This window comes from Musca domestica, unplaced genomic scaffold (genome assembly GCF_030504385.1).
Source record: "Musca domestica strain aabys unplaced genomic scaffold, Musca_domestica.polishedcontigs.V.1.1 13, whole genome shotgun sequence".
Classification (NCBI taxonomy): Eukaryota; Metazoa; Arthropoda; class Insecta; order Diptera; family Muscidae; genus Musca; species Musca domestica.
Genome location: NW_026712172.1, coordinates 6,945,074 through 6,956,675, shown reverse-complemented (window position 1 = coordinate 6,956,675; position 11,602 = coordinate 6,945,074). Strand labels below are relative to the sequence as shown.

At 33.7% G+C, this 11,602-nt stretch overlaps 1 protein-coding gene across 1 annotated transcript; it reads right to left on the bottom strand.

The window, feature by feature from the left end:
* Positions 1–3,718: 3,718 nt before the first annotated feature.
* Positions 3,719–10,165, bottom strand: LOC131800832 (uncharacterized). The gene is made up of 5 exons (XM_059118585.1): positions 10,006–10,165; positions 4,913–5,009; positions 4,765–4,853; positions 4,127–4,260; positions 3,719–4,068 (listed from the first exon to the last, which is right to left on the bottom strand). Exons 1-5 carry the CDS (start codon positions 10,057–10,059, stop codon positions 3,984–3,986), a joined length of 459 nt encoding a protein of 152 aa, XP_058974568.1. The 5' UTR covers positions 10,060–10,165; the 3' UTR covers positions 3,719–3,983.
* Positions 10,166–11,602: the final 1,437 nt, after the last annotated feature.

Here is an 11,602-nt window from a genome sequence, read left to right as displayed (position 1 = left end):
TGATGTGGATATGTGTATGTTATCAGCAATGAAGCTTTTAGCAACCCGGAGTCGAAATAACACAGACTTGGACATCGATGAAGAAATCGAAGATTCGATGAAACCCCCATTACGATGGACACTGGAAGAAAACAGACAACTTAACTATGTCAAAACAAAGGAAGATTACGACAGAGAATTAGAAGATGGTTTGGGTCCAGCTCTATATATATATATATATATATAAAATTGTACATTTGACAACATCTCAATATAAAAGTGCTTTGGCATTCGTTTTTATACCTTACGATTTTGATAAATTTTGTCAATTCAAAATGCTCTCTTGACATAAAAGAAAAAACTAAAAAGTCGCATAAAAAGATGCCAGTAATGATAATACAAAGACAAATATATATATATATATATATAATACAAATATGATTCTTTGTCTGTCCGTTTGTGGAACTCACTCTAGCTTCCGAACGAAATGATGTGGGTTGATAACATTCTACTCAAATGTATATTATATCTGCAGGACTTTTGGTATTGAAAATGGCCCGTGTAGGTCCACGTTTTGGTATAGCCCCCATATAACGGTATCCTTGATACTCTGTATTTTGAACATTTTAGCGACACCTTTCACCGGGATTGTTTCAAATTTGGTATTTGATATACGTAATGGATGCTACGGCCCATGACAGGAGATTGTCTGTGCAGGTCCACGTCTTCGTATAGCCCCCATACAACGGTACCTCCCGATATTCGATATTTTGATGATTTTAGCGACATTATTCACCGGAATTAATTTCAATTTAGTATTTGAAGTTCGTAATGGATACTACAGCCTAAGACAGAAAATTGTCTGTGCAGGTCCACGCCTTCGTATAGCCCCCATATAACGGTATCCTTGATATTCTGTATTTTGATCATTTTAGCGACACCTTTCACCGGGATTGTTTCAGCCTAAGACAGAAAATTGTCTGTGCAGGTCCACGTCTTCGTATAGCCCCCATATAACGGTATCCTTGATATTCTGTATTTTGATCATTTTAGCGACACCTTTCACCGGGATTGTTTCAAATTTGGTATTTGATATATGTAATGGATGCTACGGCCCATGACAGGAGATTGTCTGTGCAGGTCCACGTCTTTGTATAGCCCCCATATAAGGGTAACTCCCGATATTCGGTATTTTGATGATTTTATCTACATTATCACCGATTTTTTTAGTTTCTCATTTGAATATTGTAATGGCTTATGGCAAATGTTACCTATGCAGGTCCATGTTGTCGTATAGACCCTAATATAACAGCCACATTCGGTATTTTTAAGATTTTAACAGAATTAACGGATTTAAATATTCCATAATATAGGTAAAATCTCGAAATTTTTATGAGAATTAGGTTTGGCTACAAAATTTGGTACAATTGTTTTTGGAGAACGAATGGAGCTGGATATAATGAAAAAGTCGTAAAAGTTAATAAATATTAAACATGTAATATCGGGGTATTCGAACACATGGAACCTTGAAATGTTGTAATCAAATAACATGTAATCCAGACTTTCGGAAATTCGTACTAAATGTATACGAAATATAATATAAGTTTACAACTTTTTTTTCAAAAAATGTAAAAAAATTGTCCTTATATAGATCTCAGCATATGAAATACAACTATTTCGTAGGTTCTTACAAATTGGATAATGTTGACTCATTTCTTGATCTTGGTGTCATATTAGACAATAAATTACGTTTCAATTTACATATTGAGTCTTGTGTTAATAAAGCAAAGTCTTTACTAGGATTTATAAAACGTTGGTCAAAGGAATTCGACGATCCTTTGTAACCAAACGCTTATTTATCAGCCTTGTTCGACCTACTTTAGAATATGGCTGCATAATTTGGAATCCTTTCTATAAAATATATTCAAAAAAGATAGAGTCTGTACAGGTTCAATTTCTTTTGTTTGCTCTGAGAGGTTTAGGATGGAATTCAAATGAACTTCTCCCACCTTATGAGAATCGGCTTAAACTTATCGATCTTCCTACACTAGAAAAAAGGAGATTAATGCTTAGATGTATTTTTATCATCAAACTTTTGCGTTGTCAAATTGATTCTGAGTTTTTAACTGGTGAAATTAAATTCAATGTCCCCTCGCGAAATACGCGTTATTACATACCACTGAAACTAACATTAGCAAAATCGAACTATGAAATAAATAATCCTCTCCGAAGTTTATGTGCTGATTATAATAAATTCAAAGAAAACATACAACACGATTTCTTTGTGTGAATCCTTGCATGTCATAAAAAACTCTATCCTACGTTCTTAGTTTATAAAATAGTTAATAGTAGACTTAGTTTCTGTGATTTAATATTTGTAGTTTAGTTTAGATACTTTAATTCTTTTTAATTGTTAAACCGGCTGATGTTCTAATGTAGCCGGTTTCCCAAGTCTACTAACCCCCTATAATCCGGACTATGGGGTGTACGTGCTCCCTACGTTATGGGGATGTGTCCCTCTCGGTCGGCAGGGGCGGGAAAGTGAGGCGTTGGGAACGATCGAAAAAAATTGTACATTTGACAACATCTCAATGTAAAAGTGCTTTGGCATTCGTTTTTATACCTTACGATTTTGATAAATTTTGTCAATTCAGAATGCTCTCTTGCCATAAAAGAAAAAACTAAAAAATCGCATAAAAAGATGCCAGTAATGATGTTAATATAGATTTTGTAGTATTTTGTGAAATTTTTTAATTTTTCGCATGCGATTTTTTCAATTTGACTTATAATATTGAAGTGAATATTTTGTAATATTTTTACACCTTACAACACAGGTTGGGGTTATTATATACAGATTGCAATTATCGTCCGATCCTCACGAAAATTTTCACAAGTTTAGGCTTTTTCTCAGAAGGGATAGGCCTATTGTTTTCAAAGATGTCCGCAATATATTTAGGGGTTGAAATGGATAAACAACTAAACGTGTTCCTGATTTTGCAGCCGTTATAAACGTCACAAATAGAAACGAAACAAACGACACGAAATCTCGCATGAAGTTAGGGTTTAGGTTGTGTAAAAAAAATACATACTATTCTACCGAAAATAAATTACAGGCGATATCCAAAATACATAAAAAAGGCGAACTTCTGGCTTTTTATGCTGATTTCGTTGACGAATATAGCCACATATCGTAGACAAGCAAATCATATATATGAGTCTAAATTTATTGCTTTTGGAGATGACCGCAAAATATTTAGGGGTTTCAAATGAACCAAAAACAGAAAAAATTTCCTGATCACACAATTGAAACCAATCGACACGCTTGAGAAGAGAGTTCAGGACTGGGAAGAGTTCTAGCGTTTTGGATGACCATTGCGCGACGGAGTGCGTAAATATTGGACAAATGTCCCTGGTAAAAATGCTAAGGGTAATATCTGGGCAGCGAAATCGAAATCTTCCAAATTGGCTTTAGACATAAAGGCGCTTCTAACATATTGTAGTGTCGTAGGGTATCATATTGTCGGCCCCGCACTGCTATGCTTTCTTGTTATATATACGATGTTATGTATACAAAAACATTTGTCAACTACGTTTCGAACTTGAATTTGAATAAATCAATTAATTTTGGATTTGGAATTATGAGATCGTGTTTTATTTGCAATTTTAGCTTGATAGATACCCGTTAGCATTGCAGACTTGGTTATATCGACTCCAAAAGTAAAATGAAAATGCTTTCCAATTGTAACCACACCATTTCTAAGTAAATTTATTTTGTAGAAAATATTGGAATAATTTCCTACTCTAATGTTTATATAAATAACGGAAAAAAATGTAATATATATGCACATAAGTAAATGCTTCTAAAGGCACCGTATGATAAATCTGCTTTGAATATATGAATATTAGTTTATAATTACATAAGAATATACAAATTTATGGGGCCAGTCAGTATTCAAGATCTATATCAGGTAGTCTGGTTAGAGGTCAGCGATAAGTAATGGTTTTTATTTTCCTGGTTGTGGAATTTTGTAATTACGCTGTCTCAGCTCTCTCAAAATGCACATGCCATGGCTGTGGGCATTTTCACATCTAGAATTATTTTTTGAAATAAAATCGTTATGTCTCCTAAGTGAGGTGATATACTTACTTCTCTGCTATTCCCTCGTTTTCTATGTTGCAGATTTTCACAATTTCTTCCAAGTCATCCTTGCCATCGGTGTACATCATAGAAAGCATATCGACAGTTTTTTCCTCGTCCAATGTTGTTGAGCCCTCAGCAATCTTTTGAAAATAGTGGAAAAATATTAAATAATTGAAGTAATAGGAAGGTTATGGGCCAAAATGGAATACAATTAAACTATTAAATGATGAAACAGTTCCATTCGAATTTTCCTATTTTTTATTAAAGAAAAGATTTTTTATATTTTTTCGAATTACAAATATAGACACATCAAAAACGAAAATTCAAGGAAAAGAAAAAAGAATTTCAAACGGAATACAATAAATGCAAATGGAATACTTAAATAACAATTAAAATGTTTCAAATTACGTCGGTGTAGTGACAAATAAATTAAATTAATATATAAATAAATTAATGAGTAAAGTTGTTAATGAGTTCTAAATAGAGGTATTCATTTGCTCTTTTCCCGAACTGCAAGAATTAACTAGCTTTTAATTTTTTTTCTAGTCATCGTAAAGCGAAAATCGGTTATCTTAGTAAAAACTTGTACATTCTTGCAGTTCTGGAACAGTGTAATTACAAGTTATTTGCATATCCATATTTACCAATTCAAATTCATGCATGAGACAATGTCTGAAACACTTCGAGCTTTGATGGGGGTTCTCGTCGTTCTTAATCAATTGCCTAATGTGTTCTGAAAATGTTCGATTTTAACTTATTCGGGTGAATAAAATAAATAGCACATTTATGTACCTCTGTCCGGTTTGGGGTCACAATTTTCACCGAAAGGTTCTAGGGCATCGATTAATTCCTCAGAGGTCATACCAATGTCGTCATCATCGTCATCGGCCTGAAAATATATTTCATAGTTCAAAACATAGTAAAACATTGAGTAAAAATTAAATTATCATAGATTTCTTCATCGAATTTTTCTTCGTTGTTAGGGTTAAACTTTGCCATAATTTGCCCAATGTAAGATATAAACTCATGATACAAAAGCCAATTACTAAGGTCTGACAAATATTTACAATTGAAATTGTAACTACCTCACTTGGAGACCTTTGGGTCCATTGTGATCATCCTGCATGAAAAAGAATAGCAAGAACGAACAAGTAAGAAATCTGTTAGTTCAGCCGGGCCGAACTTTGAATACTCTACACCATTTGGAACAAAATTAGCAATTTAAAAAAAAAAAAAAAATAAATAAAATAAATAAATAAAATAAAGTCCTTAAAAAATTTTGCTAAAATCACAAAAATTCCGAATGTAGCTGTTATATTAGGGTCTATACGACGACATGGACCTGCATAGGTAATATTTGTCATAAGCCATTAAAATATTCAAATGCGAAACTTAAAAAAAAAAAACGGTAATAATGTAGCTAAAATCAAACAAACACCGAATACCATTATATGGGGGCTATACGAAGACGTGGACCGACACAGACAATTTTCTGTCATAGGCTGTTATATCCATTACGAACCAATTTTGAAACAATTCCGTTGAATAATGTCGCTCAAATCATGAAAATACGGAATTTTGGGAGTTACCGTTATATGGGGACTATACGAAGACGTGGACCGGCACAGACAATTTTCTGTCTTAAGCCTGTAGTATCTATTACGAACTTTAAATACCAAATTTGAAACAATTCCGGTGAATAATGTAGCTAAAATAATCAAAATACCGAATATCGGGAGGTACCGTTATATGGGGGCTATACCAAAACGTGGACCTACATGTCCCATTTTCAATACCAAAAGTCCTGCAGACATAACATACATTTGAGTATTTTTTATTTTATCAATCTTCTGCAATTCGTTCGGAAGCTGGTGTGTTTTCCACAGTCGGGCGGACATTGCTTAATCGACATAGAATTTTTTGCTGATAAAGAAGATATATACTTTGTGGGGTCTAAAATGTATATTTCGAGGTGTTACAAACGGAATGACAAACTTAATATACCCTCCATACTATCGTGGAGGGTATAAAATTTTTTGAGAGAGAGATTAAAGGTGAAAGATCTTTAGTTTTAACTCCGACGCCAAAGCCGTTTTGTGAAATTAGCGATGACGAAGGGATCCGTGTTGATAGAGCAGGACAATGACATAGAAGTTCAATCGTTTTATTTTCTCCCTCATCCTCATACAGCCTACAGTATTCAACGTTAGAGTTATCCCATTTGGACGTATTTGATGGGATGATTTGGTGGCCTGTTTGTATCCCTATTGATATCCGTAACGTTGAATTATTCATGGTTAATAGAGGCTGGGTTCTACGCGAGGATATATCTGCCCAGATTTGTTTTGATACCTTACACCGTAGTTCGGTGTACCAGCACACTTTGCCTTTCTCCCTGGAGAATGAATATGACGAAGAGGAGTTATAACATGTCGACGACTATTTATGTCGACTGCAAGCCCATCATTGCCAATCCATCAACTTTTTTATTCCGTTCAATATTAAAATGACCAGATACCCAGCAAAGCCGGTGTGCAGATTTCCCAAAGCTGTTCTATACCTCAGAACTGCACAGAAATTGAATGTAAAAGATTGGTTGGTACAACTTGAAGGGTAGCGAAGTTGTATGCTTCGGCCATTAACGATACAACTTTGTGTACAACCTCTTTGTACAACTTCACTTTTCGTAGATTTTGTGTGCAACATGCCCACAAACGTTACAATCGGTTGGTACAATTTGATTTTATTTTTTGTACAACTGAGATACAAGTTTGTACAACCGGCCTGCAAACGATTCAATCTTGAATACAACCTCTCCAGTAGTATCGTGCGTGGCTTGCATAAGAGCCGCTTGACTATCTACATAAATAGTCACCGGTTCAGTTATTTCATTCTCCATAATTTTAATCAGTTCATGATCTCTTCTTCAAAACACTGTTCTGTATATTTCTATACTCCGGCGCCCGGACCTGTTTCCATCTTTGATCCTTCTGTATATATCGGAGACCGATTAGTGGTAAGTTGCTCCGTTCAATTCATCTCTGCTTGGAATCAGTATCTCAGTTCTGTCATGGTTGGTGATATGTAATCGATGTTCCGTTTATAAGGGTTGAAGGTTAATTAAACTCTTAGAAAGCCAAGAAAGCTGGCATAATCCTGTCGTGTAGTATGCAGCGGCCTGGTACTAAGTTCAACAAATGCTATGTTTAAGGTGTATTTTTTGATGCGGCCGCGGTTAGGATTAAAGCTGCTCACTGTAAGCTTGAGAGTTTCGAGCTATTTAAGTTTATCATTCCGTTTGTAACACTTCGAAATATACATTCTAGACCCCACAAAGTATATATATTCTTGATGAGCATCAAATTTTATGTCGATATAGCGATGTCCGTCCGTCTGTGAAAACCGCTCCAGCTTCCGAACGAAATGAAGTAGGTTGATAAAATTTTATTAAAATGAATATTATCATTTTGGCGATTTAAGCGACGTTATTCACCGGAAAAGTTTCAAATTTTGGTATTTGAAGTTCGTCATGGATACTACAGTCTATGGCAGAAAATTGTAAATGCAGGTTCACGTCTTCGTATAACCATCATATAACGGTACCCTCCGACGTTCCGCATTTTGATGATTTTAGCGACATTATTCACCGAAATTGCTTCAAATTTGGTACTCGAAGTTCGTAATGGATGCTACAGCCTATGACAGGTCCACGTCTTCGTATAGCCTCCCATATAACGGCATCTCCTGATATTCGGTGTTTTGATGATTTTAGCGACATTATTCACCGGAATTGTCTCAAAATTGGTATTTGAAGTTCGTCATGAATACTACAGGCTACAGGACAGAAAACTGTCTGTGCAGGTCCACGTTTCGGTATAGGCCCCATATAATGGTACCTTTCTATATCCGGTACTTTGATGATTTAAACATTCTTCACCGATTTCGCATTTGACTATTGTGTTGACTTATGACAAAGGTTGCCTATGCAGGTCTACGTTGTCGTATTGACCCTAATATAATGGATTTTATTTTTTTGAAAATTGCCAAAATCGTTCGGCCCGGCCGAACTTACAGTTTTTTTACTTGTTTACGCTCCAAAATTGTGTAGATATAAAGAGAGAGCTTAAAGGACACTCCATCCACGACTGCTGGAACGAATTGATCTGGCTTGCGCTACGTGTGACCAGTGCCAATTCTGTCATTGTTTGGTTGGACCTAAAGCTGTTGCCCATCGAGACAACTTTGTAAGTTCTCACTGCATAAGATCTGACACTGTGGTTTCCCCGTAATTGTTGAAAATTTAAAATATTCTCTTGGAATACAGAGGAAAGTAACGATTTTTAAAGCAATTCCAATTCAATAAAATCACAACGAGGTGAATTTAGACCCAAGATTTCTCTTGCTATACGCAAAATTAGTATTTTGCTTTTCTGGGTTTTTACGACAAAATGGAATTTTCCAATCGCCAGATGAGTCCTGTTGTTTTGTATAGTATATATAGACGAAATAAATTCCAAAATAAAGCAATACGATATTTCGGAGATGCGTTACCGCAATACTTCGGTATACATACTGCTCATCAATGTATGGCCACGTAACCATCGCTAGGAATACCAGTTTTAACCGACTGATATTATGTATTTTAAAGATCTTATTTGATTTCAAAGTCAAGGACATAATTTTTGACCCGATATTAAAATTTCACACACTTTCACAAGTCTTTACACACATTGATACCATTTTCAGTATGTATCTGGTCACATAAGTTTTGTATTGCTCTATTTTGATTATTTTATATTAACTGTTTAACCTTATACCAGGGCTAGGCAGAGAGCCTCAAGATTTTTTTGTGATTGTATGTGTTTTGAAATAACAATATATTGCAAGTGTTTTTTGCCTCTCTTTACAGAGTGAGAAATAATTGGTTATCTTTAAATTTTCAATTTAAAATTTACCGTTGTAAAAGCAACTTCGTTGTTAAAAATTAATATTTTGATCAGACAATTCGGAGATATATTTGCAGTTATTTCAATTATGATTCATTTTAAAATAAAAAAATATAAAAGTTGACATTTTTAAAAAATTTATATAATTTTTATTAAAAAAATTTTAAAAAAAATTTATTAAACACCAATAATAATTTCGGACTTAACATCCTAACCATCTAAGTTGATCCTTTAAAAATTAATACCGATTACCACAGGCTGATAGTTATATAGTACGCAAATAGTTGTAAAATTTTATGCTGAAAAATTTTTATGTCGGAAAAAATTTTATGTCGGAAACGCATATCCTGCGTAGGGTCCACATCCTGTTATTTTCCCTAATATTGACTAAGAACGTACATATAATTTCATAGAAATCAAAGGATATGAAAATGTCCATTAATTTGTAAGGACAATAAATTTGTCTAACAATATGAAATAAATTTCTATTCCTAACATATGAATTAGTATGTAAATTTTGTCAAATAGAATTCAATTAAAAAAGATAAATCTTAAAATTTATAATTTTTACAAATTCGGAAATATTTGTTCCGAATATGTAGTAAGATATATTTGTGCTCCAATATTTCTTACGGTGTAGTCATAAAAATATCCGACAGCACCTTCCTCATCGACTGCTCGAATAAAACTAAATATTCTACCAAAACCAATTTGACATAAAATTCAAAACAATTTATTTTTTTCAATTGTGTTGGTGAACACACAGATATCCCAAGGGATACTCTTTGCCTAGCCTTGCCTTATACCGAATTTACATTTGCATTGAGGAGATTTTAGAATTGCTTAATTAATTAACTTTCTCAAACTGACATTTGCATTTTTTTAAAATTGTATCCTCTTGAATAAAATGGAATTCCCTTCCATGTAATATTTACTTACATAAGCGATCGCAATGAGACTTAAACAAATAAACAGATGTTTGCAAAAATGCATTTTTTTAACACTTTTTGCAATGTTAAAAAGTGTTAATTGAAACTATTTCAACACTGCCCCCTTTTTGCGTTCTATTGTCGGTCGATACGCTTAACGAAAACACAATAAATTTGAACTAATTTCCAACGAAGCGGTGTTCTACTTTTATATTCATTCCTTTTCGAATAATTTGATCATGCAAAAATAAAACGAATGTAAACTGATATCTGATTGGGGGCAACATGTTTTCGTCCATTACAACCGATATTTAAACATGCTCTCGATAAACTGTAGAAAGATTTTCATCGAATACAAATAAATTAGAATATTTATCCAATAAAAAATACAAACACACATATCGGCCGCATATATATGTGTCGTAGTTATTCCCACAATTGGTCAATTTCATCTCAAATTCATATAATTTATATTTGTAAATATTATTGATAGAAATCTTTAGATACGAAAAGTCGACATGTCTAATACAAATCTAGTTGTTAATTTTGAGAATAAAAGCGTTAATCATAAATCTGAATACTTGGGACACGTTTTTCAACACAAAAATTTAACATTGGTCCGTTGAGAACTGTAACGTTTAACTACAATATCCGATTTTCCTTTATGATATCGAAAAAATTGAAAAGCTAGTAGATTCTTGCAGGTTCTTCTTGCATAAGTATTTATTGGTATAAATGTAAATGCATAAATTCAAAGTTTCATAGACAAATAAAAGTTTAGACTCAACTAATTATATAAATTTTCAATGACTATTTTTTGGGAAAATTTTCAAGATTTTGTTGCATGCTTTTTTATTTTGAGATGTATTTTCCGATTAAAGTCTTTGTGCATTTGTTTGTAACAGGCAAAAGGAAACGAGATAGATACGTAGTTTCTTTTCATGATCTGCATAGAATCACATTCTGAGTCGATTTATGCATGTCCGTCTGTCCGTCCGTCTGTCCATTTATTACCTATCCAGATGAAATTTTGCACAAATCATTTGTTTGGCCCAAGGACGAATCCTATGAAATTGGAGATAATCGGTCAAAATTTAGATATAGCGCCCATATATATCTTCGTCCGATTTGCCTTTTATTGTGCACTAAACGTGTAATACCCGAATAGAATTTTGCACCGACAACCAAATTAGACCTGAAAATAAGTATGCCAAATTTGATCGAAATCGGTTCAGATATAGCTATAGCTCCCATATATATTGTTCATCCGATTTGTTATTTTTGTCCTCCACAGCCGTAATATGCACTCTGTAACAACAATATTCGGGGAAATATATCAAATACAGCTCAGAAATAAATTTGCTAAATTTTATCGAGATCGGTTCAGATTTGGATATAGCTTCCATATATAACTTCGTCCGATTTACCTTTGATTGTGCACCAAACGTGTAATATTTGCCCAAATGGGATGGAATTTGACACTTACGACCGAATTGAGTCTAGAAGCTAGTATGTCAAATTTGATCGATTCAGATATATATACTGTCCATCCGATTTGTTATATTTGTTACCCACAGCCGTAATATGAACTCCGTAACAACAATGTT